At 32.3% G+C, this 17,803-nt stretch overlaps 1 protein-coding gene across 3 annotated transcripts; it reads right to left on the minus strand.

The window, feature by feature from the left end:
- Positions 1–1,312: 1,312 nt before the first annotated feature.
- On the minus strand, positions 1,313–8,251 carry LOC130807707 (uncharacterized). Of its 3 annotated transcripts, none has more exons than XM_057673024.1 (3): positions 7,834–8,251; positions 5,769–6,256; positions 1,313–2,408 (listed from the first exon to the last, which is right to left on the minus strand). In XM_057673024.1, the coding sequence occupies exons 1-3, from the start codon at positions 7,874–7,876 to the stop codon at positions 1,563–1,565; spliced, it is 1,377 nt and encodes a 458-aa protein (XP_057529007.1). In that variant the 5' UTR covers positions 7,877–8,251; the 3' UTR covers positions 1,313–1,562. The 3 variants fall into 3 exon arrangements, with proteins under 3 accessions (XP_057529007.1, XP_057529008.1, XP_057529006.1); XM_057673025.1 differs by lacking the exon at positions 7,834–8,251 and adding an exon at positions 6,852–6,950 and having other exon boundaries at positions 5,769–6,261; XM_057673023.1 differs by lacking the exon at positions 7,834–8,251 and adding an exon at positions 6,852–6,949 and having other exon boundaries at positions 5,769–6,362.
- Positions 8,252–17,803: the final 9,552 nt, after the last annotated feature.

The raw sequence follows: 17,803 nt of genomic DNA on the forward strand, positions 1-17,803 counted from the left end.
TAATAACAACAATAATAAAATTAAATAATAATAATTATTATTCAAAAAAAAAAAAAAAATTGAGTCGCACAAAATTGGGCGACTGAACCTAGGTCGAGTCGCCCAAAATTGGGCGACTCAATTTTTTTTTTTTTTTTTTTTGGAAAATAATAATAATAATAATAATAATAATAATATTAATACAAATAATAATAATTTATAGATTAATGTGGTCTATTAGCTCAGTTGGTTAGAGTGTTGTGCTATTAACGTGAAAGGTCTCAGGTTTGAGACCTGCACAAGCCATTATTTAATAATTATTGATTTTTTATTTTATAATAAAAAATCAATAATTATTAAATAATGGCTTGTGCAGGTCTCGAACCTGAGACCTTCACGTTAATAGCACAACGCTCTAACCAACTAAGCTAATAGACCACATTAATCTATAAATTATTATTATTTGTATTAATATTATTATTATTATTATTATTTTCCAAAAAGAAAAAAAAAAAAAAAATTGAGTCGCCCAATTTTGGGCGACTCGACCTAGGTTCAGTCGCCCAGATCTGGGCGACTCGACCTAGGTTCAGTCGCCCAATTTTGTGCGACTCATCTTTTTTTTTTTTTTTTTTTGAATAATAATTTTTATTATTTAATTTTATTATTGTTGTTTTTATTATTATTATTATTATTATTATTATTGTTTTTATTATTATTATTATTATTATTATTATTATTAATGTTATTATTATTATTAATTTTATTTATTATTATTATTTAATTTTATTATTGTTATTATTATTATTATTATTATTATTATTATTATTATTATTATTATTATTATTATTATTATTATTATTATTATTATAAATAAGAAATTTGTAAAGAGTGGCATTTTTGTAATTTTTTTAACTACAGGGGCAAATACGTAATTTTAGAGGGGGGTGGCGAAAAAATGAAAAGGGGTGGCGAACTTTAAGGATTGGGAAAATTAAAATATGACTTAAACTCATTATTATCTAGAGGTGGTTAATGAGAGGTCGACCCATTGAGTTTCTGGCTTTGCTATACTTAGTGGCAGGGTCGACCCTGTTCAGCGGGTCATTAGAATAACGGGTCTTCACTAAAATGGGTCGCTAGCAGGTCATCAACAGGTCAACAATGGGTTCCAACCTAGTTATACTGTTAGGTGGATTATGAAGCACATCTTCAGGGTTAGTGACCCTGATGGCCTGATAGTGATTATCCTGTTGCTAGTTGGGATAATTTTGTGCCACTAACAGCAAAAGGAGACTTCTTTATCTCAAACTCTTTTCAAACTCTTCTTAAATTTCTTTAGAAACAATAAACACTTGAATATCTCAAAACTCTAAACATGTCAATTGCTCCTCTATAGTCCAATACTGATACAAGAGTTCAGTTAATCTCAATCGATATAAACACCGGTAAACTTTTATTTTTGCTGAGCTAAAACTAAAATCTATGGAGTATGAAGATATGATAGTGTTACAAGAAAGATATCAAAAGAATGAATTGGCCAATTTAACTATCTTTCGTAGCATATGATACAAGTTAGAGACTTAACCACTCGACCTATAAGGTAGTTGCCATTTTTTGTGCCAGAAAATTGATACTCGGGGCCATAGTGGGAATCCAAAGTCATAGTCCAGAGGCCGGTCCACAGGCCCTGCAACCTTCAGAGGCAGCCATACGTATCTCGAGTCCCTCAAATCCGCTGGGTTCCATCGATCAGCCATAAATATGTAGTAGTCTGGAAGTCCTTTTAATGGCAAAACGAATGTGCCCTGAGAGAAAAATGTCGTTTCCCTGTAGATTTTACTTCCTCCTACACATGGGTTTCCCATAGTCTCCCATGGGCCCATCATGGACTCGGATGCATGAGCCAGTGCTTCATTGGGAGACCAGCTTGAGCAGCCAGAGGTAATCATGTAGTACGTGCCCTGATGCTTGAATACAGCCGGGGCTTCACGTCGATGGCCAACAAGAATAGGCCTCACAACATTTGTTACATCAAGATAATCTTTCGTAAGAGGACTTATGTGAAGTTCACTGTTCTCAACGGAAGAATATATGAGATATGCTGTGCCATCATCGTCTTTGAAGACCGTCATATCTCTGCTGTCAAAACCGTGGGGGTTTTTGCTATAGAGGTACTCAAATGGACCATTAGGGTATTCGCTGATAGCCACGCCCACACTGGCTTTTGTGTAGTTGACATTATCTATATGCATCCACATAACGTACTTTCCTTTTTCTTCATTGTACAAAACTTTCGGTCTCTCAAGCACATTAGATTTATGAAGGTCATGACTTTCATCGTGTTCTTCAGCTGCAAGTACAATGCCCTCGTTCTTCCATGTCCATAAGTCCTTTGATGAGTAGCATCCAACTCCAATAATATCAACCTAACAAGAGTCTTAGATAATTTTACAAACCCAAAGCCAGAGTAATACGATAAAGATGTATTCTTGCATACATAAAAGAGCGTCAAACTAACAAGCCTAAACTCCCGGTTCCTCCTTCCACACTAGGTCCCAAAGACCTACATCAACGGTTACGGCATGTTTGATAATCGGTACTAAATGTTGGGAATGGTAATGGAAAGTTAGTGTAATTTTGGTAGGAATATATCTTGACAAGTTTAATGGTCATGGTTAAACTCCTACAATCTCATTTTCTTCACAAAATTCATTCCAACGCATTATCATTTGAACATGTGGTAATGGAAAATTGTGAGGAAAACAACATTTTTATGATTAAACTTTCATTACCATAAGAATGACTATCATACATATCATGAAAATTTACACTACAAATCATTCCCATTTCCACCATTTAGTACCGATTACCAAATGGACTGTTAGTGTCACTGGATATAGTCATTCCTCAAGAACACAAGTAGTCAAAAAGTTGCATCCCCTATCTCAAAACACCTTATTAATATGAGCAATTCAAAAAAATCCATACAGTGTGTGGAACAAGCAAAGAAGGTAGAAGAACGGGGTTTTTAGTCACTAGAACATAGTTTTTACAAAATACAGAACAAATTGGAGAACCTGAGAAGTGCATGGAAATATGTTGACAAGAAAAAAGCTAGATTACTAGATAAAATCAGCAGCAACTAGTTTGAACGGAACATAGAAAAGAAAATTGGTTGCATCGGATAGATGAATTCAAGAACAGATTATTCACTGTCTAATGCAACATTCCATTTCCTACTTATTCATAGCTTCAATTTTTCACATCTCAGTTTTTCTGTCCGCATCAATGATAAGTAAGAACCAAAATTTACAGGTGATTTGCCAAGTTAGCCGACAATAGGGAGAGTATATTAGTCCAAAGTGCATATTATAGCTAAAGATGTTGGAGTGGTCGTCTTTTTAATGGCTTAACAGTCAGAAAACTATGAACAAAATTGAATACCCTATCAATTCTTATGCTATCGTATTTTGCCAAATCAATGAATATAAATTGGCATTATATTGTATATTTAAGATTGTCAATCAAGGATTCATGTTGTTACTCAGTATTTTAATAAAATTTTCCCTGTTATTGACAATTTTTTTCCATTTTATCTGTTGTGAAATAAGTCAAAAACAAGTACTCCTTCCACCCCAAAGTAACTCATTTTTTTCCTTTTAGTCCTCAATTAACTGCTCTGTTTCTTTTCTTATTGTTTACAAATTACAATACAATGACCTTTATGATCAAAAAAAAGTAGCACAAGTCAAGGCAGAGAAAATCAGAGAAGCAGGGATTGTGAATATTTATATGATTCATTCACAATATTTAACATTGGATAACAAAAGAAGCTATGCCAACAGCGGAAACTACTTTGGATTGAGGATTGAATGGAAAGAATGTTAGGATTTGGAAAAATGAGCCTGGGAAATTCAAGCAAGGATGAGAAGAGGTAACTCGCATACAAACCCAAAGGAGGTTCAAACTAAAACTTATTGGCAGTAATAGGAGTTACCCCTCAAGTTTATAAAGTTGCATATCCTCTTCTCTCTTTCCGATGTGGTACAACTCAAATGGGGGTCATAATAGGCACTTTAACAAGGCCCCACACATGTGAGTGTCTTAGAATTTTAACCCACAAGAACGGTTACAAACTGGCCCAACAACAAACCGGGCTCTGATACCATGTTAGAATTTTAAAATTAGATTTGAGCAACTCAAACAAGGAGGAAAAAGGGTAACCCACATACAAATCTAAAGAAGGTTCACTACTAAAACAATTAATAGTAGGAAGTTACTCTTCAAATTTATAAATTCGCATATCTTCTTCACTTTCTCGGATGTAGGACAACTCACATGAGGGTACTAATGGGCACTTTAACATAGAAATGGGAGGAGTTTCAAGTGATCAGCATTCCTTTGTTTCGATACCAATTTTAGAGGGGAAGATTAACTCCCTCAATTTTGTTTACATTCAAATCTATCCAAAAGTGGAAGGAATTGTTAGAAAAATGGTACTTGGCTTCCTTATCCTTCCCTTTCTTCTTAAACAAACAATGGGGACTCCCTCACCATTTCCTCCCTATCCTTTCTCTTCCCTCGCTTCCCTTTCTTTCCTTTCCTTCATAAATCATTATCCAAACACAGTGTAAGTGAAGCTATGAGGTACGATCAAATAATCACCCATAAATAAATCAATAACTAACTCAAAACTCTAACTAATATTTGCAAGAAAAAGTAATTCTAATGAGGTACTACCTCAGTCCCCCGAAAGGCAAAGTCCCTTTTTCCCTCTTCAAATTAAATAAGTTACATAGAATGTCATCTAACAAGATTAATGTTTGGTTATTTAAATTACTAGATTATTTTAGAAGGGGTAAATAGGTACATACCAAAACTAAAAGAATAATTTTATTTTGAGCACATAATCCATAAAGTGGCTGCCAATACCCACCTAAATGGAATATAGAGGGTCACATGTCTGCGGTGTTATTCTTAACTAACAAAGAGTGCGTTCTTGAAATCCAAGTCACACAAAGGAATCATTTATGAAAACAAACATGAGAAATTATATCAAAGCTTCCCCTTCCACTAACTAAATAAACTTAATTATCCTCCTCACCCTTTTGATAACTTCTTTTAGCCTTCTCACGACATCCACCTCACTACAAATCTACACTTTCTCCCATGTCCTCATCCTTTAATCAAAGTTAAAACTTCATTTAATGTAGAAAGTCGAACTAGAGCAAATGAAGTTAAATGCCAAAAGAAGGTGAAATCCTTACCTTACCTTAAGGGTTCTTTGGGAACTCATATTCCATTAAAATGAAGGTTTTAATCATGAATACTCAAGTATAGAATTTTAATTTCAGATGTTTTGTTTAGGACATATTCCATTTAAAACAAGGTAAAGTTGACATATTTTGCACTATGGCCCTACGGATGGGTAAAAGAGAATATTTGAGTAAATAGGTGACAAACAGAGTAATAATTTCATCTTAGTTTATGACACGAGCCAAATTTAAATTAATGTTACTTATGCCAATCTTTAGAAGAGGCTTTGGCATTGTTTTGGTAGTTGTAGCATAGGGCAAAAAATTCTAAATAGGTGACAAACAGATGACAATATCTATCTTCCTTTATCTCATATCGATGATATTATCTTATATAGTTAATTTGGTCAAGCTGTTTACAACAAATTCACAACAACCCTCACAACAAATCCTATCCAATCTCAAACTTAATAGACATTGTAGGCAATCCATACTGATCATACAAAAGAAAACTCACATAAGTTAACTTACTCGTGCTGCTGCTTTCTGGTGAGCATGATATGTCGGTCCATCCTTATACTCTCCATACCAGTAGTATGTTTTCGATCTCTCATCATACAGAACACCTCCACCATGAGCTTGGATAGGATTTCCATCAGTGTCCAACCAAATTCTTCCAGGATAGTAGTAGAAGCTGTCATTCCCCTTGTCGGGATCAATCGCAGTTTTCATGTTAGGAAAGAATACATGCCGAATTTGTGAGTTCTCATCAAGGAATTCCTCAATCAAGGTAGTTGACTTCTTGGGTTTTCTTTTGATAGCTCGAGGAGAACGCTTCCTTGGCGGAGGCATTTGAAGGTTCTCCTCATCGACCTCTTCAAGCTCATGAAAACGCTCACTAGAGTATAATTGTGTATCAAAGCTAAAGACATCATTTTGCGGAAGAAGAGAGTAAAGCTGCAACAGAAGTACAAACACAAGCACACCGCAAATTGCAAGAGGCAATGAACATCTGTTCCCTGCACTGCAGCAATGCAAAGAGGTTGGTTTTCTGTATTTGTTCCTCATCCTCAAATTCTCTTCCAAATCATCCCGCAGATAATGCAGCAGTTAAGAAAATGCAACCTATGCAGATGCAACAGCGGGTTACCACCACAGTGGTCTATATATAATGTTAATGAAAGTACATACAATGATACACTTATCTCTAGTTTTAATTTCAACTCTAGAACACCAATGGAATTTGAGAAAGACGAGACCTTTCCACCTTCCTTAATGGCGATTACCAATGTCAAATATTTGCTAATCGCCTTACAAATTACGAATCGAAAAAAAGCAAATTATGGTCGGATTTAAGCTATTTTTGAACAATTTTGAGCGAATCTCGAATCCAAAAGGCGAACTAACTAGCGTATTATGTTTCGCTGGCGATTACATTAGATAGAAACTATCTCACACTAATTTCATTGAGCCATAAAATTTGTCGCATTGTAAGATTCACAGTCATCCTTCAAAAAATAAACTTGTACCAGAACAAGTTAATGTGAAATCGTGTCATAGAACAATTAGCCACATTCAAATTCTCAATAGAAGCAACAATAGGAGATCAGATACCAAATCTTCATTTCACTTGACGGAAACCATCGTCTGGTGGAAAACCCAATTAAAGATTAGCTTTCCTTCAAAACAACACACTCCATATGCATCTCATTCCCACCTAAACATAGAAAAAACATGCACAAATTTTTCTAACATTAACCTTGGCAGCATGATACACTAGTTCACATCAACCCCACAACCTCACTCATTTACTCCCCACAACATGATACTCTATATTCATTAACAACTAGTAAATGCTGTCCTTCACAAGGTGATAAGGGTTTTAATGTTAAAGTGGGCACAGCACAACAAACAAGAAAAGTGTGAAGATTTTGATGAGCTCATAAGATTGCTACTTACATTTTAAAAAATAAACAGTTTGCACTGAATCCAAAAAATTCTCACAGAAATTACCACAATATAATCAACTTGATCACATTATGCAAGACATGATCCAATTGTCAGGATAACTGAAATTCTATATCCATTAAGTATGCCCAAAATCTGTTTTCTTCATTACAATCTATATCTATGCTTTAGTAGTGGTATAAAGAAATATATTAATCAGACAGATTAACCCCAACCCAGAAATAATATGCAATAAGTTGAAATAACAAACTTAATCCCACCAGAAGGTTCTAAATTCAAGATAAAATCCGCTTAAACAATGGAATTAAGCACTATTAATCAACTTAATCACATTATACAAGATATTATCCAATTGTCAGTAACTCAAAAGATTAAATCAAGCAGAAAACTAATAGATCATAGATTTTCTTTTTGCAATTAACTAAACCCACAATCTGTTTGTCCATATTGATCAGAAAGCTAAATCCCAACCCAGAAATTATATTCATCTAATGAACAAAGTTTCTTAAACCCACCAAAAGATTGTGAATTTTAAGTTAAAATCAGCATAAACAACACAATTAAAATAAAAAAAATTAAAAATCACCAGAAAGAATTCAATTTAAGAGTACAAAGTCAAACTAATTACCAGACATCAATTGGGCACTGGGTGAACCAAAATTCCCAGACATAAAATCCTCAAATCTTCAGAAATTTATACTTAAAAGACTATATGTTGGCTCAAATTTAACCCAAACTTGAGCAAGTTTGTATCTTTATACAACTTTGAACTTTCTAGGATAGCTTATGTATACAGAAAATAGGTTGGTCAGAGAAGAAGAAAAAAGTGGGAAGGCAATCAGGAACAGAAAAGGAGAGAGAGGTTAAGTTGTCAAAGTAGTAATGGTGGGATCTAATCCTGATATGATGATGATTGATGATTTGAAAAACCCAGGAAATGTCTCTCTCTTTTGTCTTGTTGCCTTCTCTTTGAAGGGTTTTGGAGTTATGAATGAAATTTCATCATTTTTATGGTTTTTTTGGACATCTTAGGTGAATTGATAACGTGACAACCTGGATTGTATTTAAAGAATATGATGAATTGATGACACTTTTCGGAAAAATGGGTACTACGTGCATTAATTGTTTAAGGATATTTATGATTATATCATAGTTACAAATCAAAATAATTAACGATACAATCTTATCACAGATGAAATAAATATTTATTTTTTAAAAAATTGTATTTATATTACATTGTATTTTTTTAAGCTTATTCTATAATTAAAATTTTTTAATTTTTCTTTATATTAAAAACTTATTTTTAATAATATAACTTTGACCTATTATGATCGATTGATGGATTAATTATTCATGTGTCATACTATCATTATTTTTATTATTTTTAATAAATAAATCAGAAAAAATTACATCAAACAAGTAAGAAATAAACCAAAAAAATTACTTTAAAAAGTAAAATATTTTCATTTCATTGTAGTCAAATGCTCATCAATTATTCTCCCCGCCCAAACACTTGGAATTAAATTTGAAAAAAAAAGAAATAAAATAAAAAGTGAACAATGATACATAAATTTCAACAAAAAATCAAAACTAATCAAATAACTCTTTTATGAAAAGACTAGTGTAAAAATTTGTGCACCACAAAGAGATTGTTGATATAAAATTTCATATAAATATAAATTAGGAAGAAAATATACAAATATAATTTATCGTTATCAAATTATAATTTTCAATTCAATGTAATAATTACTATAAAATTTTTATAACAACATCATGATTGCATGGTTGAATAAATAACTATTGACTATATATATAGGTGAAATATCAAGTAAAAATGAATAAGTTGGTACAAACAATACAAATAGTTTCAAAGGTGGCATATCTTGGCATGTGTTTTGGCTTGAAAAAGGAATTCACACCTAAACGTGAATATGTCATAACTGACTTATTTCAAAATATATATTTGGCTGAAACACGAGTCAAACTTTTGACAATAAGTCACCCCTAAAACACTCCAATATATTGTTTGTACATTTTTACACACACATAGTGGCGGATCTAGGATACAAAAACACAGATAGCACCAATATATATAAATATCCACGCTCATTATAAAAAAACCTAAATAATCCATTATATATATAAAAATAAAATTAGAATAAAATCATGAACAAAATACTTATTTTTTAATTAGTGGCTATGTATATTGTAGCAAACACTATTCATGAGGGTTATTTCTATTGTGTTACTTATATATGAACATAAACATAGTCACGTCTTTTTTTGATTCCTCCCAAAGCATAATTTCATTATATCTGGTTTTATAATTTATAATTATGTTAAGAGTCAAAATTATGCCTTGGGTACCGTAAAAATTAGAAATATAGCCACTAATCAAAAAACTTAATGTAAGAGAAGCAAACGTGTGCAGAAATAATTTATGTATACATTATAATTAAACAATCAAAAATTTATTATAAAAGAAATGTGATATTTATTTTAAAAAACCCAAAATATCCCAAAAGAAATGAGTCCATGATATTTGTCTCATTTTAAACTTAAGGCTAATTATATGAATAAAGTTTTTTTTTTTTTGTTACATTTATTTTTCTTTCTATAAAGAAAATAGATTAATAAAAAGATATACGTCCATGACATGTTGAATTTAAGCGTTCAATGAGACCATTATTTTATAATGAAAAAATATTCTGTGAAAGAACATTAGAAATTACTAATTATTTTATTAATATTGAAATAAGACTCACAAAAATCTTTACATTACATAAGTCCTAAAACTAATTTATGAAAAGTTAGTGTAGGTGAATTAGTGGTCTTTAACTCTTCATCTATTAGGGTTGTTTGGATCAAGAGCAAATATTTATAGGGTAAATAAAAGTCAAATAAAAAAAACAAAGTTAATTTGATAAATGGTTAAAGGGATTTGATTGTTAGAGAGGTGAAAGAATTGATTAGAAGGTAATGAAAAATGGAGAATATAACAATTAGTTTCCTTATTTTGGGTACAAATTTACCCTAGGGGAGGGTGGAGGAATTTTTTACCTCTTAATGAGGGAAATCAATCTCTTTTTATTCATCTTTTTTTATTTTCTCACATTCTACCTCTATCACAATTATTTTAATAATTTCATTTGCATCTCTAATTAGCTTTGTTACATTAATTTGACTTTTTTTTTATCCCCTTAAATATTCATTCTCAATCTAAGTGAAGTTAAATTTGTCTTTAACTCACAATTAATATTGCACGATATTGGGAAAAAATATGAACGCCCAATAATAATCCCTAAGCAATATTTAAAAAGTGGGCTCTAAATAAAGCTAAGTCTAGCTCAGAATAATAAAGCAATCAAATACTCTACTGTGAGACGGTCTTAGCCGTACAACTGGTCCAGGTCTAATATTTTATAAAAAATATTCTGACATACTATTGTTAAGACTTAAAAATCCAATTTTAAGACTTAAAAGGTCAATCTTAAAGTTTTTTAATTTCAATTTAGTGTTTGAGTCCTAGTACTTTAAAGTTGAAATGAGAATTTTAAATTTTGCAAATGGTGTTTTAAGTCTTAAAATTGATTTTTAAAGTATTGAAATTGATCTTTTAAGTCTTAAAACTGTTCAATTTCATGATTTAGAATGTCAATTTAAAATTCTTGAAATTGGTCTTTTAAGTCTTCAAGTTGGTCTTTTAACTCTTGAAATTGACATTTTAATTTGTGAAATAGGTAAAAAAAATATATACAATTAGTCAGGCCCAATAAGACGCGTCTCACAAGTGAGTGTTAGAATATGGAAGTAAATAAAATCAAGGGATTAGATATTCACAGAATATTGTTATTATGGAAGTTTATATTTTTTGTAATATTTTGTAATCTTTATATTTTAGGTAACCCTAAGTAGTCATGGGTGTATATAAGCATTGTATTGTAATAGTTAACTCGGTTCTACTTTGAATCATGGTATCAGAGCCAGAACGGATTTGAAGCAGAAATCGTTTAAGCGGCTTCATCATATACCCTTTACCTTGCCTTACCTGTTTAAAAAAAAACAAAATTGAAAATGAGTCTAAAGACATCATCGTCTCAGACCAGCTAGTAACCATGGGACAGTTATTGCAACTGATCAGACAGTCAAACCCAAATCAACAGCCCACAGAAACAATAACTAGTTCATCCCTTTCAATTTCCGAAAAAGTGACAAATCAAAACTACACCAAATGGTCCAGGCTGATGCACTTGGCCATCAGTAGTCGTGGTCGGCTCAATCACATCATCGCCGAACAACCACCAAAAACAAATCCAGGGTACAGCCAATAGGCCTTGTATGATTCAATTGTCATTGCTTGGATAATTGAAAATATAGATCCAAAACTGGTAAATCAATTTCTTGATTTGCCAACAGCAAAGACCTTATGGGATGGGATCGAAACTCTTTTCAGCAGTGGTAGGGATGGATTGCAAATTTTCGATTTCACAGTCAAAGCCAACAAAATAAATCAAGGGAATGAACCAATAGAAAAATACTACAGCAGATTAATAGCCTTATGGAAGGAGATAGACAGGAGACAGCCAAACCCTAAGAAGGACCCAAACGACATCATCATCTATAACCGATTAACACAAAATAAGCGATTATATCAATTCTTAGCAGGAATCAATGAAACATTTGACAAGGACAGGAGAGATTTGCTTCTCCAAGATCCTTTACCCACTGTGGAAGAAGCCTATGCTAGCATTAGGCGTGAAACGATGAAGAGGGGAATCATGAGACAATAGCCCTCGTCAGATTTAAACTCATCGAGCTTAAGGGGAGGTTTTATGGTGAGAAAAACCGAAAGACCTTACCGGAGGGATGATGATAAGAGCCACCTGAAGTGCACTCATTGTGGTGGCACAAGACACACCAAGAACGAGTGCTTCAAGTTGGTAGGCTACCTAGAGTGGTGGCCAGATGCAAAGAAAAAGGTGAGCAAACCAGCGGTCAGAACCACCGATCAAATCAGAACCATAGGGAGAGCAGCAGTAGGACAAGGTGTAACAGAAGAACTCACCATTGATGAGCAAAAAAAGGAAACAAGTGTGGCCCTCATGGGTGTTTCAGGTAGCAGAGAAGAGGAAGGAACCATTACTTTTTCAAACGGCCCAAATGAAGGAGATGAAACCTTAGTTTTTAGGAGAGAAGGGGGGGATAGTCTATTAAATAAGGGGACAAATGACCCTTCAAATGAAAAAGGATCCCTTATCACATTTTGTTTTATCTACTTTCAAGAATGGTTGGATTTTCGATTGTGAGGCCACAAACACTATGCCTTATGACCCGAATGATTTTTTTGACATGTGAGAGACCTCAGAAAAATATAATCAAAACCGCAAATGGGGAGGGAATTAAAGTTGAAGAAGTCAGGACTATTTATTTTTCTAAAATTCTCACTTTGAATAATTGTTTATTTGTGCCTGCTCTTTCACATAAACTCTTGTCAGTAAGTCAACTTACAAGAGATCTTAATTGCACCGTGCTCATGAAACCCGGTTCTTGTATTGTGCAGGATGCTCAGACAGGATAAACTATTGGGCGTGATATTGAGAGAGGTGGACTATACTACTGGGAAGAGATAACTCAACAAGGCAAAGCAGTTCTTGCTCATGGGTCACGGGAAAAACAACTGTGGACTTGGCATCGGCGTCTTGGACATTCATCCATAGGGTATCTAGAGAAGCTTTTTTCCTTCATTAGCTGGGTTTAAATTAAACTTTAATTACCATGCGAGTACGAAACCACTAATTACAATCAGATAGTGTTTTTTGCACTTATTTATTTTGTTATTTACCTTTTTCAATCCAACCAAAAACCACCATAATCCAATTTCAAGTCTTTAAGATTTCACTTTAAGGTTATAAGTAAGCACTTTAAGGTTATAATTAGTCATTTTAATATTATAAGTGATCATTTTTAGGTCATAAATAATCTATTTATGACACTAAATGTACATTGGACCAGTTCAATAAAATAGTCTCACTGTCTTACTTGAAAATTTTTCTTATTTCTGATACATAATTTTTTTTCATTTTTATGGTTTACATTTATTTAGCATGGGTTAAATGGACATAGTTGTTTTTCCAAAAACTTAATTCAGTAAGACTGAACTTGTTCCATTGTTTCGTAAATAGTAATGGACCGAACATTATCTAAAGTTTTTGCAAAACTTAGCCCATTATATATTAGACCCAATGAAAACCCTAATTATTCTCCTCTTCATATATAATGATTTATTTAGGATGCAACAATCAATCTCTTATCCTTAAGGTAGCTGTTTTCACATGATATATACCAACCTTTTTCCCCTCTCTATTATCATCATAATATATATATATATATATATATATATATATATATATATATATATATATATATATATATATATATATATATATATATATATATATATATATATATATATTATAATCCAGAAAAATCTTGTGTCATGTGTCATTAACATACAACACATTTTACCACTTAAAAATTTCCCTTTATCATTATCGGAACTCTTAAAGGGATTCTCAGTTACTAACATCATCAATTATAAGCATTATCAATTTTCGTATGCATTCTTCTTTGCATTGAAACATTTAAATATCAATAAAAGCTTTTCAATTCCTCCGCGTTATCAAGTACAACTTTTCTTTTTCCTCCTTTTGACATTCCTTTGCATTTGTTCTTTGGCATTAAAACTACTAAATAATCATTTTAATCGTCCACCAAAAACTATAAATAACATTTGTATTAATTAAAAAATAATGCCTATATTAATATTATAGATTTTCATAAAATACTTCAATAATCACGTGCATAGCACAAGTAAATACCTGGTTCTTAATTAATCCAAATTGATTCAATGGTTTTGTTTTGCACAAATTTTATTGTACATTGTTGATTAAATTTTTTTTAAAAAAAACCAATAAATTAAATATGTAATTTCACACTTAAAATTTAAATCAAAACCAAAAAATATTGATTAGCACCACAAAATAGAAAACAAAATTGGAATTGATAAATTAGTTGAAAACATGTAATATACTTAAAATTTTAATTTGATAATAACACAAAAGCATACTTTCATCTGTAAAGTCTAGTGTTATTATTTTTTCTAGGATCGCATATCAACATGACTATACCACACAACTAGGCCGATAACATCTTTAAAAAATAGATTGTTAATATTAGCATCGAATGATAATATTTTAAATTATTAGCATTCAAAATCATAGTTAATATAAGGTGTAAGATAACTTACCACACAAAAGAGTGTTATCATGAGTTTGTGAAATGATATAACGAAAATTTATGTATTTCAACTTCATTACAGATAGTTATGGCCATAGTTGTTAGGAAGAAAATTTTATACCTGTGATTAGTTGTTTTGTAATCAACATCAATATTATATAACGAAAAACATTGCATCAAATATTGACCACTTTTGAAAACCTCGTGTGCATGAAGATTGTAGTTAAATTTAATTGTTGTCTTGATAGTACTCGACTGAAAAAAATAATAAAATTTAAAAATTTATTAGTGACAAAAATTAAAATATTTTTGTTATTGATTTGATAAAAATAAATAAAATATGATTATTAAAAAAATACCTTTTCATCCAAAAACATGTGTCGTCATCAATATCTTCAATAAAGTGATAATTTTTAAGGACCATAGATTGTTGTTAGGTTTCCAGAGGTATGAAATGTTAAACGGACATTATTTTAGTACAACTTAATTATAGTATTAATCAAGTTATATTGAAATTCGAGTTAAATTAATCCGAGTAATATTATTTTAGAGATAATAATTTATCTTAATATTTATTTTAACTCGTATTTAAAGAATTTTTTTATTTTATTTAAAGTGGCATTTGAATAAAGAAAATTTATGAGATTATTTTCAATTTACCTACGATATTTAATTAGCCCAACATATTTCGTAAACTAAGACCAAAATGTAAAATATAGTTTATATTGTGATGTATGACGTTTTATGACACTAATATATATCCTTTGTGTCTTAGTAAGACACATATTAGCATGATGTGTCATTAGAGGAGCTATTCCATTTCTTATAAACCAAAGACATCAGAATGTCATTTGGTTGATTCTACACCACGGAAAGAAGAAGTTCAGATTCTTTCAGTTATATTCTTGGCTTATTTCGAGTGTCTTCTAGCCATTTCTGCATTTTAGAGTCTTCATATGATTTATAGAGCTTTGAGTCGTGAACAAGTGGTCAGTTGAATCACCTTGAAATGAGTTCGTATGAGAAAGTTATGCCCAAAATACTAACGGTGTATCCTTAAAACCGAAGTTGAAAGTTACGAATTTGATAATTAATTGTTCAAGTTTGAAGTTCAATTGGGTATTCTTTTAATTCAATGTTTACAGTTATTTATTAGGTATATATGTTTCTTCAAGGGAATTGGGGTTCAATTGATGATTAGGTTAACATCCAGTTAAGTTTAATTGGGTATATTATTATGTTATGAAAATTCAGTTCAGAAACTTTCATTTCTGTTTTGCAAATTTCGAAACACTTTTGTTTGTTTTTGGGCTTTGGTGTCTGCATATGAATTGTAGAGCTCTGAGTCACAATCGCGTAGCCATTTGAATCGTCCCATTTAGTTTCCGTAGGAGTGATTTATGCTTACTTTAGTAACAAGGTATCCTGAAACCATTACGTGATTTTTATATTCGGATCAAAAGCTTTGAAATTAATTGGGCAAGCTTTTAATCTTGTTTTTGGGCTCATCTAAGCTTCTTATTGGGTCTTTTGGGTGAAATAGAACGGAGGTTTGAGTTTGTTTGGGTCGCGAGTAAACAAAATGGAAGAGGAACTCATCCATGGTCATTTTCATTTTATTCTAAAAGCTTTTCGTGGAGTTGCTGTTTGAGGTAGAATTCTAACCAATGATCCTGTTTAAAGTATTTAAAAGGTGTGGTGTAACTTGATTTAAGGTCTATATAGGAGTGTTGATCAAGTTTCATAATGATTGAGATTGTTGTGTTCTTAGTTGAATTTAGAAAAAGTTTTGTGTTGGGTTGATTGTGTGTGAATATTGATTCGAATTTTGGATGTTGATGTTGTCCAAATGTGTCAAAAGTGCAACGTACGACAAGGTAGTTTTCAGTTTCAAACAATTCATGTTTTGGCCATATCTTCTTTGTTCGAGTTCAGAATAAGGCATATGACCAATCGTTACGACGAATGTCTAGAATAACATTCAATTGGAATTTTCTTAAAAAGTTTTGTAGAACATTAGTTATGTGTCAATGAGTTTCCAAAGGTACAAATTAAATTTGTTAAAATGGCTTAAACTTATTAAATAAGTGGTTATGATTGTAAGGATATTGTAAACTCTAGTATTAAGTTTGAATTAACTTATGGACCTATATATAAATTTTTATAATTTTGTTAATATTATGTGCGTTATTGTAATGTTGCATTTATTCGAAAACAGTAACATGATAATAAAAAGGCTTGATAGTAAGGAAATGTCGAACCATGCTTCCGGCATGTAAAAAACGTGGGACGTGTTCTCCGACACGTAAAATACGGCGAACACAATAAAGTTATTTAACCTGACCTGTGGCTCGAGCAACATTGTACTGGAGGAGTGACGACTCCCGCTAAGTTAGGGGTTTTGGTTTACCTCACCCTAACAGGCCCTTACATATATCAAACAAAGATCATATGTGTTGCATTCATTTAATAAATAATTGTATTTCACGCCCTAACGCTCAAGCAGAAGTGTTAGTAAATCACGCCCTAGTACTCAAGCAAAAGAACCAGAAGTTTAATATATAAAAATCTAACATAAAAATGAATTCCCTATACTACATAAGATACCTTGCATATTATTTATTGTGATGCACTTATTTATGCATATTACTTATTGCAATGCATATATTTCTATACTTGTATAATTCCTGGAAAGTTTCTATACTCGACTTCATAGCTAATCCGATTCTCACCGTCTATTCTGGCTTATGACCTATGTGCTATATGGAGTCCCTTTTGGGTGCTATAAAGGTTTCATTGTTTGGTGTACTACTCAGCCGTGGTTGCTAATATTACACAGTTCTTGTTGTCACTCTAAATAACTGTCCCTTGAGGGATAGTGTAACACCCCGGCCCCTCGAATTGCCGGTGATTACTCATGGAGACTGTAGACTGGCCCCACAGACCAACACAAGTCTTTCCAGCGCACTTTGGCCTCACTCGTGCGCGCCCGGGAAAACGTCCCAGGAGGTCACCCATTCTAAGATTGCTCCCCACCAAGCACGCTTAACTGTGGAGTTCTTAACAAATGGGCTCCCTAGAAAAAAAGATGCACCTTGTTGATATGAGTAGTTTATCAATCCTTTTTCATGCTAAATTCGGGGTATCACACTCACCCGCACTTAAGAATACAACAATTTCAGGATCTTTTCCCCCACTAGGTGCACTGAACACACAATCAACTACGATCGCAGGGTTGCTCTGATACCATTTGTAACACCCCGGCCCTTCGGACCGCCTGTGACTACTCATGGATACTGTAG

The sequence above is a fragment of the Amaranthus tricolor genome, chromosome 3, assembly GCF_026212465.1.
Source record: "Amaranthus tricolor cultivar Red isolate AtriRed21 chromosome 3, ASM2621246v1, whole genome shotgun sequence".
Taxonomy (NCBI): domain Eukaryota; kingdom Viridiplantae; phylum Streptophyta; class Magnoliopsida; order Caryophyllales; family Amaranthaceae; genus Amaranthus; species Amaranthus tricolor.